Here is a 17,682-nt window from a genome sequence, read left to right on the forward strand (position 1 = left end):
CATTATTTGGGTGTTGAGTTATAGAGAGAATGCCTATATATATATATATGAGAAAACGGTTCCTACACATATGTGTAGAGAGTTCTCTACACACTAGCTTAAAATATAGTGGGGGCCCACATTGTTTGGGTGATCCAAGCCATCCACTTTAAAGGCCCTCACATAGATAGGGTGTATACAAAAAATCAGATCCATAGGGTCATCCTAACCCTACGATTTGTGGAGGTAAAATGGATGTCTTTAAACCTTCACAAATTAGTCCATTTTTTTCCTCCACAGTTCGAATGGTTAGGATGATCCTATGGATCTAATTTTTTGTGGACACCCTATCTATGTGAGGGCCTTAAAATTGAATGGTTTGGATCACCCAAATAATGTGGCCCCCACTGTATTTTAACCTAGTGTGTAGATAACTTATCTACACATATGTATAGGAACCGTTTTCTCTCTCTCTCTCTCTAGAGAGAGAGAGAGAGAGAGGAAAGTGTCTCTAGTCTCTCCCCTAGATAAGCTTATCTACTCCTCCCTTTAAAAAAACACAGTGGGCCCACGTTGTTTGGATGATCCAAAGCATTCATTTGATAGGTCCTAACATAGATAGGGTGTGCCCAAAAAATCAGCACCAAACGGTCATCCTAGAACTTCGTTTTGCGGGGCACACCGTGTCCAAAATGGATGCATATAAACGTGGACGTTTATATGTGTCCATTCTGGGTACCACAAGGCCCCACAAAACGAAGTTCTAGGATGACCCTTTGGTGCTGATTTTTTGGGCACACCCTATCTATGTTAGGACCTATCAAATGAATGCTTTGGATCATCCAAACAGCGTGGGCCCACTGTGCTTTTTTAAAGGGAGGAGTAGATAAGCTTATCTAGGGGAGAGACTAGAGACACTTTCCTCATATATATATATATATATATATATATATATATATATATGAGGAAAGTGTTGGTGAGCTTAAGCTCACCAAACTTATGGTGAGCTTAAGCGCCCAATCACATGGGGGCCTACTTTGTTAGGATGATCCAAAGCATTCATTTGAAAGGCCCTTGCATAGATGGGGTGTGTACCAAAAATCAGCTCCATAGGATCATCCTAACCCATCCATTTGTGGAGGTCAAAATGGACAGACATTATTTGTCCACAAATCTGCCCATTTTTGTCCTCCACAAATGGAGGGGTTAGGATGATCCTATGGAGCTGATTTTTGGTACACACCCTATCTATGATAAGGCCTTGCAAATGAATGGTTTGGATCACCACAGAAAATGTGGGACCCATGTGATTGGGGAGCTTAAGCGCACCATAAGTTTAGTGAGCTTAAGCTCACCAACACTTTCCTCATATATATATATATATACATATAGAGGAAAGTGTTGGGGTGCTTAAGCTCACCATAAGTTTGGTGTGCTTAAGCTCACCATAAGTTTGGTGAGCTTAACACTTTCCTCATATATATATATATATATATATATATATATATATATATATATATATATATATTTCCTCGGCGATTATTCTCCAATCTCCACCGTGAAAATCGCCACTAACATATAATGTACAAGAGAATCCCAACAGCTTAAAAAAGAAAGTAAACTCAACAACAACACAAAACGAAAGAGAGAAGAAAAACAAACCCTTCCAAAACCCTCTCTCCCATCTCGAATCTACCGATCATGGCTCAGCTCCGTTACACACCACTATCAAACCCTAATTTTCTCACCCGAAACCCTAATCTTCCATCCCAAATCCCTCGTTTTCTCTCAACACCTCTCAACTCTTATACCCTCTCTCTTTCCCTCAGAGCGTCCTCAAACCTCACCGGAATCGAAACTTTGCCAGCCGAAACAGATCTCGCTGGCGGTAACGGTAATAACGGAATCGGCCATGGTTACGGTGGCAACGGCGGTAACGACGGATCTGATTCGGATGAGAGCAGTAATGGCGGAGATTCCAACGATGGATCACCACCGTTGGATTTTGGAATCCTAGGGTTTTTCATCAATGGATGGAGATCTAGGGTTTCAGCTGATCCTCAGTTCCCTTTCAAGGTTTTAATGGAGGAATTAGTCGGAGTAAGTTCATGTGTTCTTGGTGACATGGCATCTCGCCCTAATTTTGGCCTAAACGAGCTTGATTTCGTCTTCTCAACCCTAATCGTTGGATCGATCCTTAATTTTGTTCTTATGTATTTACTAGCTCCAACAGCGTCTTTGTCTTCCTCTACTCTCCCTGCAATTTTTTCAAATTGCCCTAAAAGTCATATGTTTGAGCCTGGGGCTTATGGGTTTTTTGATAGATTTGGGACTTTTGTTTATAAAGGGATTGTTTTTGCTGCTGTTGGATTTGCTGCGGGATTGGTGGGGACCGCGATTTCAAATGGGTTGTTGAAGTTGAGGAAGAAGATGGATCCGAATTTTGAGAGTCCTAATAAGGCTCCGCCTACGATTTTGAATGCTCTTACTTGGGCTGTTCATATGGGGTTGAGCAGTAATTTTAGGTATCAGACTTTGAATGGGGTTGAATTCTTGCTGGCTAAAGCGCTCCCGCCTTTGGGTTTTAAGACTTTGGTTGTTGTTTTGAGGGCTTTGAATAATGTTCTTGGTGGGGTTTCATTTGTTATGCTTGCGAGATTGACTGGGTCTCAGAAATCAGTAGCAATTGCGGCGGAGGCAGGGTCTTTGGAAGCGGAGAAGGTGAAGCTGTTGGAAGGAAACCAAGATTTGCAGAACAGTCAGTCTCATTGTAAGTGAATTTAGTTTATCTTCTTTGGTTTGTTCTTTCTTTCTTTCTTTCTTTTTTTCTCCGAAAAAAATGATCTTTTATGGTGATTGAAAGAGGGAGAGAGAGGTAGAACACATGTGAAATGTTTTAATTGGGGGAATGTGTTTTGATGAGTGTCTTGGTTTTGTGTAAGTTACAGGTAGGTTTATGAATAATGGAGATTTTATATAAACAATTGAGGGTTTTCGTGCAAAGTTTTAGTCTTACTTTTTTTTATGGTGGGTGATGAATTATGTTGTTTTCTGTTCTTCAGAATTTATCTGTTCTTATGAGAGAGCACTCATTGTGGAGAGAGGCTCAGTGAAGGTCCGGGTTTTAGTGGTTTCCTGGTTGTCTCTGGCTTTGTTGGATCTATCATTAGGTATATGAAAATTGAGAATTTTATATGTTGAATGACCTTGAAACATTTGATTTTCCTTTCTTAAGCTGTGTTTGATGAGTTATGTTATTTCTTATATTTTCTTAGAAAGTATCAGTTTTTTTAGTGAGAGACCTTGACCACTCATATGGAGTGGTTTTATGGAAGCAATGAGTTTTGATGGGTTTCTCAGAGTTTTTGTAATAGATTTTGTAATATATCAGTAGGTTTCTTAGAGTCTTCAAGATATCTTAGAGTCTTCAAGATATCACAGTTGAAGGAGACTTGCAAAATGTTCTCAGGTGGATGAACAACAAAAACCATTATCCTTTGAGATTTGCTGACACCATTGAAGAAATTCAGGATCACATTGAGGGTCATATGGATGCGCTTCCACCACGTTTGGAGCTCTGCTAATAGTGAAGCTGACAGCTTGCTCAGACTGGAGTTAATGGGTAGCAATTGGCGCTCTTTGATTTTCTCCCCCCATAGTGTTATTTACTTTTTTCCCATCTCTCCCCTGAGTGTGATGTTAGTTTTTGTTTCATTCCTCTGCTTATGTTATACTTCGACCACCACGGTCTCTTGGTTTTAGTAAAGTTATTTTCGCCATTCCAAAAAAAATAAAAAATCAGTAGGTTTATGCTTGCAAATGTCTAATTGAATGAATGGGTTTTGATGAATTTCTCATTGAAAAGAAGTAATGAAAACGATTATTGTAGGTGGGCAGATTGGAGGTAATGATATTTTTTTGCTTGTGCACACTAAAAAAAAGAAGTAATAAAAAAAAGATTATTGTAGGCAGGATGATCTCAAGTAGTGATATTTTCTTGCTTTCGCATACTCTAGAGAATATGGATGAAAGAGATGATAAATTAAGTTTATGGGGAGCTAGAATCAAATACAACGTTGACACAATCACAGGGCAACTGGTCCGGGACAATGCCAAATGGAAAGAAGCGAAAAATTCTTTTTGTAATGGACTTTCTCCAAAAAGTGGGCTTGACTCATCATCAGAAAACCCGATTTTTAAGACAACGAGTTCATAACAGAGATCAGATAGCAGAACGGTCAGGGAAGTTGGTTTGCGACAGGCCAATGAGAAATGGAAGTTGCATGCTCGTCGGCCACCTTCAATGGAACAATCGAAAGAGGAATCGGCATATTGGCTCGACAGCTTTTTCGTACACGTTCACTTGCATCACATACACAAGTGCTCTCTAAACCGTGCAATGAGGTCACCCACAACATGGCTCTCTCACTTGAGTGACCTTAGCCCCAGGCCATGCTATTCCATGATATTGGAAAAATGGCAGCGAAACGTAACTTGTAGTATTGAAAGCTGGTCGCCTTTTGAGGGAGGGAAAGAAAGCTGGTTGCCTTTTGAGGGAGGGGAAAGCGTTTCAGGAAACCAAAGAACCTTTAGTCAATAGGATCCTTTAGTCGCAAACCAATTAATTAGTCACAAAGTATACTCACTGACTCATACACATGCCTACATATGTCTAGTGGAGAAAGGCATTGATTAGTCAAAAGGTCCCTGAATTTTCTGGGGAGAAACATTTTGTTTCGTTTTTGACATTTCAATGTTGGAATCTCTGATGTAACTTCCAGAACTTGCTTCTTGATTCCATAGGTTTATGCTTGCAAATGTCTAATTGAATGAATGGGTTTTGATGGATTTCTCATTGAAAAGAAGTATTGTAGGTGGGCAGATTGGAGGTAATGATATTTTCTTGCTTGTGCACACTCAAAAAAGAAGTAATAAAAAAAGATTATTGTAGGCAGGATGATGTGAAGTAATGATATTTTCTTGCTTTCGCATACTCATGAGAATATGGATGAAAGAAATGATAAATTAAGTTTATGGGGAGCTAGAATCAAATACAACGTTGACACAATCACAAAATCTTATACATATTGCCTACAGATGTCTGGTGGAGACGGGCATTTGGTTAGTCAAAAGGTCCCTGAATTTTCTTATTAACACCTAAGATGACTAGGGGTCCGGGGAGAAACTTTGTGCTTCGATTTTTGACATTTCCATATGTTGGAATCTCTAACATAACTTCCAGAACTTGTTTCTTGTTTCTTCATGTCTTAGTAATCTACATGCTGTGCAAATTTAAAGGTATACACTATATAATGTTTTTTCCAAAGATATGTACAGTATATGATATTTCTGCCACCATATTTTCAAAACTAGTTTCTTTATGACAGGTGATTGTTCACCCCAATGTGCAGTAATCCTTCCTCAATGTCACAGGCCTTGGCTTGGGATTTTGTAGTTTTAGGATCTGTTCTTATGCAGTTTGTTGGTCTCTGTACACTTAACAATAGCATCTTCATCTCTCTCTCTCTTTTGTTTTTCCTGTTTTTAACAAGTTACTGCTATTTGATGATTTCTTGGTTGAACGAAGTGAGAAGATCTGATTTTTAAACTACAAATTCCTAGCATTTCTCACTTAGGCAAGCACTTAGTTTGCCCAGCCACTTCATTGGAATTTCCTATGCATGGACAATGTTGCAATGACATACATGTTTCTGTTATGCCCGAGATTATTTGCATGACTAGATGAATCAGAATATCCATTGTCAATTATGCTGAGGTGACTTTCGATTTTATCTTTGCTTTCAATTGGTTTGATGTTTGATTGGTTAGGAACCTACACATATGGTTACAACATATATATGTAACGTTTGGTTTTTTCCTACCTGGTTTCCAGAGTCTGCCTCATGTCACTCTTACTTTTTCATTTAATCAATGCTAAAAAAAATGCATCCGACTTAAAATTTGCTCATCTAGACCGACTTGAAGTTGATTTTACTTGGCACCCAAAGTTAGCGAGGTGGTGAAACTTTGTTGATTGTGAAGGTGTTGAGAGGGTTGTTGAGCTTGTGGGTGGTTCCAATCCGAATCCGAATGGACTTGGATTTAAATATCAAGGGGTAGGATTCGGGAATTCTTCAATTAGGATCCGATTAGTTACATCCCTAACTTTAGAGCACTCAACCTCTGTCCCTCTTTTATTGATTTCTGTTTCATGCTTCTGTTTATTTCTGTTCATTGGAAACAGGAAGTTGAGTTCTTAGCATTGACTAGACAAATTAGAGTAGTCAGATTAATCTAATTTCGAAGCTATTAACAAGCCCACAATCTGGACTGTACTCATAAGCCTACACGTGGGCCATGTTTGAAGTAAACAAAGTGAGGACCAGAGACAAGTAGAATTAAAGAATATAAGCAATGAGGCATATTTACAACTTATGGTCAGCTCCCACCACGATAATTATGATTCAGATGGTAGAAACTATGAGGTGGATTTGATCCGAAGATTAGTTATATGCAAGTTTTTTAGACAATATTTTCAAGGGAAATGATATTTTCGCCCATTTTTTAGAGAATAATTTCATGGGAAATGATATATTCGCCCCCTCTTCTTCCTCGGGAAACCCCCTTCAAGGGTAAAATATAGTAGTCATAAATACACTATAAGCGTAATTTTAAGAAAAAATAGAAATGTAAATATTGCCGAGATAATTTCAGGTTTCTGTAGGAAATTTTGAAAAAAGTTGGAGATATTTGTGTGCTAAAACTTAATTGGCAATGATGTAGCAGCCTCGTTACATGCACTTATCCTCACCAATCTGGACTTACCAATTGATGGGCCTCTAGTATGGATGGGCCATCACCCATAAATTGCATTGACTGGACGATCCTAACCGTTCAATTGATGGCTTGTAAGTGGATGATCTGATCATCATTGCTCTGGACTAATCTCCAATTCAAATGAATCTGATCACGTCCACATGGCTAATGTGGAGCCCAAAAAAGCCTTACAGGCATGTGGCTATAGCCTTTTGTTAGCAGAAATGTCTAGAGCTGAAAAAAATTTGCACCAAGATGACCATGTCTAATTGCTAAGAAAGGGGTCAAGACCATGTGGGGTCGCCTCATAATGATCCACCAGATCAACGGTCGAGTACATAAACATGGCTATGTGGGACCCAATGCTGATTATTAGGATTGAATTCTCACTATGATCTTCTCTTTAGTCCCGGTAAAAAAAATTGGGGTTATTATGGTCATTTCGTGGGAATGTTATAAAACGTTCCGCGTAACACCCTCAGTAAATAAACTCGAATTAGGGTTTATTTCATCGCCCTTTCTCTGTTCGTTCTTTCGGAAAAAATGACTTGAGAAAGCATCGATTGTACAAACCAGAAAGCCCTAATGGTAATCAATCTTCTTCTATTATCCATCGCATGTGATTTTCTTTCTTTCCCTTTATATTTCGGGAATGAATTCAAATTTTTTTTTTTCTGTTATGGTTTTTGTCTAATTTAGTTTCAGTTCCTAGAGAATCAGAAATAGAACATATGTTTATGATCCTTAGCATGCGAAAAACTTCATTTACCAACTATACTAATACATGGAAATTTCTAAAAAGGTAATGTGGGATAAAATTGGGTAAATTCAAGGATATTGTTGCCTCATTAGAGGATAAATTTGGCTAAATTCGAGGATAACCTTGCCTTCTTAAGATTCTTTATGGGTTTACATTTCTTGAATCTCTCATACAAGAGTTTCACTTTCATTTAAATACTTAAACATGTAGTTACAAGTTACAGTAACTACTCCGTTTTCAACCACATACACAATACACATCACACAATGACTACATAGTAGTAGATGACCCTCCAATAACTACTCCCTTTTAAACCATACACATAAAACAACTACCAAATTACAATGACACATCATATAACTAATTAATTACCTATTTATTTCATAAACTATTAACACGTAATGCCACATCATACATGTCCCACGCACGCATGTAATGGATACATAGTTAGTCAGACTCCAGGATCGACATCCTAGGTCAGCTGCATTTGATTGATGACTTTTCAGATTCTTTTGGACAGACTGAATTAAAAATTTTAAGGTCAGAATTTTTATATTTAAGTATATCTCACCATGTTGTTCTTATTTTGCTAATCATAAATGTCTGCGAAGGGTTAAAATGTTATGTTTGTAATCCATTGGATATGATTGTAGGAAGTGTGAAGAGCTTGAAATGGTTCTTCAAATGGGCATTTTGTTCGTGGATTTAATTCCGTTAAAGGTTTTTTTCAAAACTCGAGAGACTTAAGACAAGGAGATCCACTATCTCCTTTTCTGTTTACGATTGTAGGAGAAACTTTGAGCAATATGTTAGTAAAAGTTGAGTAAGCAGGACTGTGGGAGCCTGACCCTGTCGCAGCGGGCAGGGGAGAGCGAGGGAGGGGGAGGCTTCTTACCCGCAGCTGGGGTAAGAGGGCGGCGGTCAGCGAGTCATCGTCTAGCTCCCGTTCTCCCGTGAGGCGGGAGCGCGCGCCGCCGGTTTAGACGCGGTTTGCTGCTCGGGAGCCGAGTAGACGGAGGCCTCCACCTTTTCCGTCAGCAGCTTGTCTGCCCACCATCCCGGAGTACTATCTGGTGCCGGGTTGGGGTGTCCCGATCATAGAAGGGGGAAAGGTGAGAGAGATACCTCTTGTCGTGCCGTCAGAGGCGTTGGGGTTCCTGCTCCCTGACGATTCACCTGGGGTGAGTTACTTGTTTGATTTTATGCATTTATTTATTTCAGTTTTGTATGTATGTATATTTGATTTGGATTTGCTTGATACTGCAGCTTCCTCGCCACCAGGCGAATGATTTGCTGCTACTGGTGGGGAGCCTGAAGCTCCTCGTTGTCTAGCAGGTGAGGGCCATCAGGGCGCAGGCTGCGGATACCGCTAGGGGTGTCAACGGATCCAATTCGGATCGGATCCACCTATGTCATAGTCACGATCCATTCAAATTCCTTATTGGTCAGATCGGATTCGGATTGTTCTTCGGATCCTACTTTCCACGTCACGATCACGATCCATTTTAATTCGGACCGTCCATCGGAGTGTCCTATTATGTCCTATTAAGCTAACGACACAATTAATTTTTTTTAAAAAAGAGTTAGAATGCCAGTTCACTCTTAGTGTGTCTATATGCATTTTCTTCAAATAAATTAAAATTTTATTTATGTTTAATCTATGAGTAAAATAATGCTTGTAAACAATAAAATTAATCTAAATTACATATACGAATATAATGTATAACTATTATCAAAGAATATGATGTATAGCAATAACATTCAGTAATAACGAAATGATGAACTAATAGTATATTCATGACAGCATATATGTTCAATAGACTATCATAATGAAAGCATAATGGTGGTGGTGCAATTTTGAGGTGATTATTGAGTGGCGGCCGAGACTTAGAAGAGGTGGTGGAAGTGGCGCATGGGGGGAGATGGTGGAGGGGATTGGTGGCCGGAGGAGGAGCTCGGAATTTCTTCTTCTCCTCTCCTCTCTCTTCTTGAAATCTCACAGCGAAAGAAAAAAAACCCTAAAACACGAGGCGAGAAGTCGTTTTTGAGTCGTGAAATCGCACTCACTTCATTAATTAGAGGTTTTGACAAAAATACCCTTCAAAGAATATAAATATTATGAAAATTTGGAGGGTATTTTGGTAAAACAGTTCGGATCGTGACTATCCAATGGATATCTGTTGCAAGCCCATATCCAATCCAAAATTTTTTGAAATCTCACATTTGATGATCCAAAATAGGCCCATGGATCCTATTGGTATGTTTAGATCCTGTTCATTAACGTTCGGATTCGGAGGATCCATCAGACTGTCTAGATCCATTGACACCCCTAGATACCGTATCTAAGATCACTGCTCCAGACGTGAGGCGGACCGGACGCTGCAAGCGTACCAGCAGGAGAACCGGGTCCTGAGGCATAGGCTGGTGGCTTATGAGGGTGTCCTAGCCGGACAAGTATGAAAATGCATCATTTTCTTGCTTTCATTGAGTTTGAATGCATGTTTCTGGCATATCTTTGATATCTCAACATGCTTTTGGATGCAGGAGGGCGTGTACACGCTGAGGATGCCTGAGGGAGGGTTTACTTCCACTCCTGGTGCTGAGCCTAAGACGGAGGGAGGAGTTGACATTGTTGACAGCGACGACACATCCGATGAGGATTATGCCGAGGATGTGGAGTAGGCCAACGCAGAAGACACTCCCCCGCTTCCCCGTAGGGCAGGCAAGAGGCCGATGGGGGCAGAGATCCCCTCCGGCGAAGAGGGTGAGGGTTGGAACATGCATTGCTGGCCTGTTTGCTCCTCGTCCCTCTGATCCGGTGGGTGAGACCATAGAGGGGACGATTGCTGCCGCTGTAGGGGTGGCTTCGCAGATAGTTCCAACTTCCAAGGTTCTTTGTTGGAGACATGTCAGTGAGCTCTCTGCCACGTCACCTTGGTGAGCCCGGAGAGGGATCAGTTGCAGGATCAGGAGAGCCGGGGGAGTCCTCCGTTTCCCAGCCTCTGGCAGACCCGACATCCGCTCCACCCGCTGTCCAGGATTCTCAGGAGCAAGACCCCACTGACCGTCCGGCCGAGTAGTGATTTGATTTTTCTTTTGATGTACCTCGACTTGGGATCAAATGTTTTTTTTTTTTTTTTTTTTTTTGTATTTGATCAGACATGTATTCATTAGATATATGAGATATATGGATCATTGCCTTTTATTTGCACTTGTTTGTGTTGTTGTCTTGTTTTGAAATAAGGTACATTTTGTGTAAATGGTCGCCGTTCTAGGCGGGTATTTACACAAAATGCCCCTAGTTTAGTTATTTTGACAACTTGATTGAGCATTTTGCATTATTAGCGAAGGCTAACAATGCAAAATGCCCCTTGCATGGTTTCTTTAATGATTTGATCGAACATTTTGCATTGTTAGTCATATCCTTTTTTTTTTTTTGAATGGTAAAAGAAGCTTCATTGATAAAGCCGGAACCGAGAAAGTCCCACATATACAACAAGAAGAGAAAAACAAATAACAAGCTATCAAGAAAAACACAGATAATTAGGGAGGGAGGAAATCGAAAAGCTCCATCCTCTCCCTCTGTACACCCCCTTCAGCAAGATTGTCGGCCTCTTCGTTTGTTGATCGCCTTATATGGTTGAAGGATATGGAGGAGTTTCCAATTCTATCCTGGATCTCATCAAAGTAAGCCGTAAATCTCCATGGAGCATTGTGTGGATTTTTGAGCCACCTAAGTGCATTGAGGGAGTCCCCTTCTATCACCACCCTATTCATGTCTTCGTTGTTAAGCAGTTTGATGCTTTCGAATACAGCCCGTACTTCCACCTCATTAGAATCCGCCACCCCTAATGGTCCACTAAAAGCCCAAATTACAACCCCTCCTCATTCCTAAGGAGTCCTCCAACACCTGAAGGGCCCGGGTTCCTCATACTTGAGCCATCGAAATTCATTTTAAGAATGCCTTGGGAAGGGGGGGACCAAGCCTGAGTCACCTGAGAAGTGTTGCTTTCGGCCCAACAAATCTCTCCCCAACCATGCAACAAGTCATACGCCGATACAAATCTAAAAGCATCCAACGTTTTCACCCATGAAATAGTAAGAGCAATCAACTTGGTTGAAAACAAATAGTACCCGCTCCTAGAAACGTTGTCAACGCTAATATCGACAGTTGCTGCCTTAGCAAGGCAAGCATTGGAGGCGTTTTTAGAAACTGTTCGGGCTACATCATCTACTCTTTTGCAAGCCCAAACGGCCTCACAGAGTCGGTCCATGCTCTTCACCAAGGATTGACCATTTTCATTACACAGATGGAAGGAAGATTGGAAGTGGAAAGCAATTCCTCTAATACTTTCTTCTGGGTGAAAGGGATTAGCGATGATTCAGACTCGCTAATCTTATGGACGAAATAAAAGATGTATGGGTTTGGTACTTGCTCTTTTTCTCTCATTCCTAGAAGTGGCAACGATTTGACTGATCGTCTAGCTAAACTAGTAGCTTCTAGAGGCTTATTGTGTACGGGGCAATCATTACGACCTGAAGTGCACTTGTAATATGTTTCTTATTTAATAAAATGTTGTCTTTATCAAAAAATAAATCCATTGATCAACATTATTGTAGATATAGTACACCTATACATGTGTATAACATATTAATTGAGTGCATAGATATGGATAAAAGGTAGCAGACGAGCAAACAAACATGTATATCCATGCCCCTTGTATGCATCTATGTGTATCCATTTATTCTTATGCATCTACATACATACATGCATATGTTCTTCTGCATGTCAGTGCTTGGATCAAGTTGGACATGGGAAGCATTCACCCATTTATATGTGTGATGATTGTGGTCATTCCGGCAATGGTTCTTTCTTGTATGCATTTTGAAAGGCACAAACATCTCTCTCGCACAACAAATTGACACCCCCTTTCCTAGAGACCGCTTTCTCCAGCTTAGATTTCTTTTATGATGAAGAATATAAGAAGAATAAAGTAGCATTTACAACTTAGGATTCACATTTCCTGTATGACGAGGAATATAAAAAGAATAAGATCTATGCACAAAAGGTTGCCTTTCTTTTGTTTGCAAACGAAATGCTAGACATCTAACCAATAGAGACAGAAAAAAAGCAGAGCCAAATGGTTGACATGTATCACACACCCTTATCCTGATCATATCCTGTTGAGTTGGGTACTCTGCCCATTTCGAAGGATCCTGGTTTCATGGGATTACATCAACAAACTCAACCTTTACTCTACATTGGCAATCTGCTAAATATCTAAAATTTATTTTCAATTATTTATTATAGAATAAGTTTTCCAGAAGTATTGTAGGTTGTGGTGGGTAGTCATACCACCCCAAATAAACTCAAAAATAAATCTCCAACTATTTTCACTTTGGCAGTCTGCTAGATATCTAAAATTTATTTTCAATTATTTAATATTGCAAGAATCCGTTTTCAAGCAGTATTGTAGGTCGTGGTGGGTAGTAATCAACAAGTCACTACTACTACCCCAAATAAACTAAAAAACAACTATTTTTACTCATGTGATTTGATTGCAACTTCAAAATTGTAATTAAGCTCAAATGGACAAGCAAGTAGTTGAACAACGTCACCCCTTTTCAGCTACATAGGCATCACATCATGTGGAACTTGCAGAATCAATTCATAAAGGCTTCTTGAGTATCTCACAAGTAAAGAAGATAAAGTTTCTTTTCATTTACCAAAACTATCAGCAAATAACACTGTATATCCATTCCAATTCTCTTAAAACCTTAATTTGGTCTGAAACCTAGATTTAGAGTCCCAAAAAACTTAAAACACTACACATCATGAATCAACAATGTCTCCTAACCTCCTGCTTTAAAACCCATGAAGTCTCTAAAGAAAAAACACAACCCATGGGATTTTTCGGCTGTCAACTTGTTCATTAATAAGACCTCCAAATTGTCCCCTTATGTTCCGACTGAAGTGATGTAAGTGAATACTGAATACACATTTTTGACCTAACTTAAAAACATCGATAACTTGTTCTATCTCCCAAATTGACGATTTTCTAGCCTGAAACACAGATCACATGAGCTTTAGGTGATAGGATCCACTCTGTTCACTTAAGTATAACTTCTTTTATCTCCCAAATCTATAATTTTTTAGCCTCAAACAAAGATGACAGGAACTTTAGGTGATAGGAGTAGGACCCACTTTGTTCACTTAACTGATTTATCAAAATAATCCAAGATCCCCCCTCCCCTCCCTCTCCCCCACTTTTAAGTATAAAAACAAACGAAACCACCTCTTTTCCTTTCCGTTTTCTTCTTTCATCTCTTTATCTTCTCTTTGCCCTCATGCATCATTTAATCTCTCATTTTTTGATAGAGATGTTACATGCTATTGTCCAATGTCCAGTGGAGGGTAGTTGGCAATTTGTACAGGGTTCTTGAATCAGTTTTTAGAGAACGTAAGGATGGATTCATGAAATGCCCAGCATGCAGGGGCTCTGGTTTCACTCTTGATATGCAACCAATCATTAAGGATGTCTATTCAACAAATGGTCGACCTTGTTGGTTTTGTGAACGGTAATTGAATCTGACAATTGCCATTTGATTGTTTTCCAAGTTGAGGACAGGGCAGTGCTTTTATATTTAGTTCTTCTAATTATTCTACTTGATTTTAACTCGCCTTTGTAGCCATTTGTGTGGGTCACCTTTGATATGCAGGTTTTTTTTTTATATTGTAATGGATATTCTTATTTACAAGGAAAATTATTTGCATTTGTAATCTTGTAGTTCCGGTGTAAACATCTTTAGTGTTGATAGCTTAATAGTTTAGACTTATGAAAGTTGACCATTATCTCATAGTTCTCTTTTAAACATCATTAGTATTGGTAGCTTAGTAGTTTAAAGACTCGTGAAAGTTGAGTGGAATAATATTGTACTTCATTTAGAAACTCAATACCAAGCAGTTCCTTTTTATTTTCAAAAAGAAAGAAAGAAGCAGTTCCTTTTTAAACATCATTAGTATCGATAGCTTATTAGTTTAAAGACTTTTGTAACTTAATACCAACCAGTTAAACTATTCTGTCCTAGGGCCCTTTTGTTTGGTCTTAGATGGTACTCTAGTCATAATCTTGGCCCTTTGATAGTGGAAGGTGATTCGACGAACGTGATTGGCTGGGCCACTAATCGTTGTGCTGGACCCTGGAGACTTGCAACGATTGTTTACGAGATTAGGGACTTGGTCCGGTTGCTGCGACCAAGAGTGGGGCAGACCGGACGGAACCTCTGATTTCGTTTGAGGAGAATGTTTTAAGGCCTGTGTAACTGTCTGTAATTGTTATATGGGCATCAGTGGATGCTATTGTGCTTCCATGAGGGACCGCTTGTCCCCCATCCCTGTACTTTGGTATCTGTTGGCATAAATAAAGTTACTTTAAAAAAAAAAACTATTCTGTCCTGATTTTGGAATATTTATTTTTGTAACCGAATCTAGGGAAATAGGTCTATGAGAAGCACATTAGTAGTCTAGTGACTCTAGTCCAGTCCTGCTAACACAGCATTAATGTGGACCATGGTTTTAAACTTCCACCGACATGTGTCGATCTTGACTTCTATCGAATTTCCTCTAAAAGTTCGAAGTTTGATTCCTTGTGGTGCACTTATATAATATAACAGAAAATTCCATGTATCCAGGATATATTAATATTATTCTATTAATAAGAAGAGTATGTTGAAAAGTAAAAGAAATATCATGATCATCAACTTTCAAAACATTTAAAATATCAATGTTTGGAATGAACCTTACCATTCTAGACATGTGTGAATGAATATCACTAAATGTTTGGTCTTTTTAAACTGCTATGTGATGATTTAAAGACAGTAATGTGTTGACAATGAAAATGACAGATTTAACCTCTATTTTTATTTATTTCTCAATTTTTTTTGACCCATGGCTAAATTAATTCCGACTATAGTTTGACTTGCTCCATTTGAGTGTGTGTTTCTCCTCTGTTTTGGCTTCTTTATCTTAAAGATTTCAAGACACACGGCTGACTAACTATGACTATAGTTTGATGAACTCCACTTTAAAGTTTCAACTTCTGTTGTACTTCATTCAAGAACATTGGGTAACTTGTCACAATCACAGCACTCTTGTTTTGTGTAACCTGGTATTTTTAATTTCCTTTGGAGGTGTGTTTGTGTTCGAAAAAGGAGAGCTGAATAGTATGGGATGTGCGTGAAAGAGGTTTCCAGAAAAATCCCTTTCATATGCACCATTCTTCTTTGCTTTTGCTTTTACAGTGGATAGTGTGTTCTTAGTCCAAATTTATGTTCTCGTTGAAATGATCGAAATCCATGTTTTGCATTCAGATAATGAATTTAGAATATTTTCTTGCAGGCATGGAATTTTGCCTCTGAATCGCCTCAGGGGTTTTGTACTCGCCAGAACAACCTCTGAGTTGCAAACTCATGATCTCCCAGCTCCCACTGTAAGATACTCCCCTATCACTTTGTTATCCAATCCAAGCATTCATAAAATATATGATCAAAAGTCTATAGAATTTAAGCCTTCTTTGGAAGTAAAAGGATATCTGTTCCATACTTCAAAGCCTCCCTCTTGGCTTGCTGATGTTCAGCAAGGGTGTGTAAAAATCCCTGGCCCTTCACCTGAAAACAGTGCAGTGCCTTGAGCCCTTTACAGTGATATAACAGAATCACGGAAGTTAAGTGTTGTATATGTATGCGGTGGGATGTAAGCGTTTTGTTTCAAGTTAATTATTATTTGCAAATGATGATAATGATATTTTTGGTAAAGGTATGGTTAATGGCTGTCAAAGAGATCTTAAACGCCCATTTGCTAGTAAGATTATATTAAAACAATCTTATTTGCAAATAAGAACCAATTTTGCTGTCATCCAAAGATGCCGGCTCTGTTCACTTTCATTCCCGGGAAAGCAAATCCCTGGAAAACAGCCTTTTTTTTTCCTTGACAAGACCTTGACAAGACAGAATTCTGTGTTCACTCGCTTTCCTGAGAAAGTAAAAGCCCAGGTGGAAAATGTCAAATAATGACATGGAAATTGCCAAAAATGATGTGGAAATGTCTCTTTGCTCACAACTGTGGGAACCAAATCCCACTATTTTGATCAAATTTGCTTTCCCGGAAAAACTAGTGGAAAAAGGTGGGCAAGCAGTTTCTCGGGAAACCTTTTCATGCGCACGTGAACAGGCGCGGGAAACCTTTTCCTACGCAGTTTCCCTGGATTTCTTTTCCTAATGCCACGTTAAATTCCCGGGAAATCTTTTCTTTTCCTTTCCCGGGAAAACAAGTGAACAGAGCTACAGTCTCTTTTTTCCCTTTTTTTTTTTTTCACAGCTGCTTTGCCACTCATTTATGTACTACCATTCCTGGCCTATGCTATGCATGGGTGTAAAATAGTGGGCCTCATCACATTAAAACATGAGGTGTAAAATGGTGGGCCCCACCCTATGCATGGGCTCGGTGGAGCTCATGGGTGTCAAATGGTGGGCTGCCCATGATTTGCTTGGGTTTGGGTGAGATGGTGGGCCCTATAGTATCAAAACGTTTGCTATAAATTGGTGGGCCCCGCCCATGCTATGCATGAGTTGTAAAATATTCTACCATTAGAAGAAGACGATTCTGCTGCCACGGGAAATTTGGGATTTGGTTCTCTCGTTTGATTGCATGTATTTTTACCTTGTAGATTAGTAGCGGGTACAGGGGTGACACTTGTGTAGACATGCAATGATTAATCAGGAGACATCCTGGTAATATGGAGGGATTTCAATGCTATAATTGCCAACCAAACAAGCAGTCTTGCGGATGTGGCACCCAAATGACAAGCAAAAACCCAATTCATTCTGGATTTTGTGCGACCAAACACACCATATGGTGCCGAGGACCATTGCTTTCTATGTAAAATGGGCGTAAAACCAAAGCAAGCAAATCTGAAGATGACAGCTGTGACGGCAATAGTGAATGCCAATGAACGCTTCAGAATGAAACATCCCTAACTAAAAGTACCCTTAATTTGCCATCATAAGTAATAAATATATCCTAACTTCTTTTGCCAGCAACAGGTTTACAAGGAAAAGGAAATGTATTC

The 17,682-nt window shown here is 39.4% G+C and overlaps 1 protein-coding gene across 10 annotated transcripts; it reads left to right on the forward strand.

Annotated features, from left to right (window-relative positions):
- Window positions 1-1,569: 1,569 nt before the first annotated feature.
- LOC143877678 (protein RETICULATA-RELATED 3, chloroplastic-like) lies at window positions 1,570-16,391 on the forward strand. Of its 10 annotated transcripts, XR_013250710.1 has the most exons (5): window positions 1,571-2,749; window positions 3,042-3,149; window positions 8,345-8,736; window positions 8,822-10,009; window positions 10,100-10,760. XR_013250710.1 is itself a non-coding variant. In XM_077379868.1 (2 exons), the coding sequence occupies exons 1-2, from the start codon at window positions 1,681-1,683 to the stop codon at window positions 15,971-15,973; spliced, it is 1,089 nt and encodes a 362-aa protein (XP_077235983.1). In that variant the 5' UTR covers window positions 1,570-1,680; the 3' UTR covers window positions 15,974-16,391. The 10 variants fall into 10 exon arrangements, 3 of the variants coding, with proteins under 3 accessions (XP_077235983.1, XP_077235984.1, XP_077235985.1); XR_013250714.1 differs by lacking the exons at window positions 1,571-2,749; window positions 3,042-3,149 and adding an exon at window positions 6,440-7,383; XR_013250715.1 differs by lacking the exons at window positions 1,571-2,749; window positions 3,042-3,149 and adding an exon at window positions 6,440-7,383 and having other exon boundaries at window positions 8,387-8,736.
- Window positions 16,392-17,682: the final 1,291 nt, after the last annotated feature.

Source organism: Tasmannia lanceolata, unplaced genomic scaffold (assembly GCF_043159265.1).
Source record: "Tasmannia lanceolata isolate RefF3 unplaced genomic scaffold, GAP_Taslan_0.1 ptg000005l, whole genome shotgun sequence".
NCBI classification, from domain to species: domain Eukaryota; kingdom Viridiplantae; phylum Streptophyta; class Magnoliopsida; order Canellales; family Winteraceae; genus Tasmannia; species Tasmannia lanceolata.

What these genes read in the sequence shown, in the direction of transcription:
- LOC143877678 (XM_077379868.1), top strand. Translation starts at nt 1,681, where the DNA reads ATGGCTCAGCTCCGTTACACACCACTATCAAACCCTAATTTTCTCACC. An exon ending in GCAGAACAGTCAGTCTCATT is followed by an intron (nt 2,750 to 15,953) that starts GTAAGTGAATTT and finishes ATTTTCTTGCAG; the next exon opens with GCATGGAATTTTGCCTCTGA.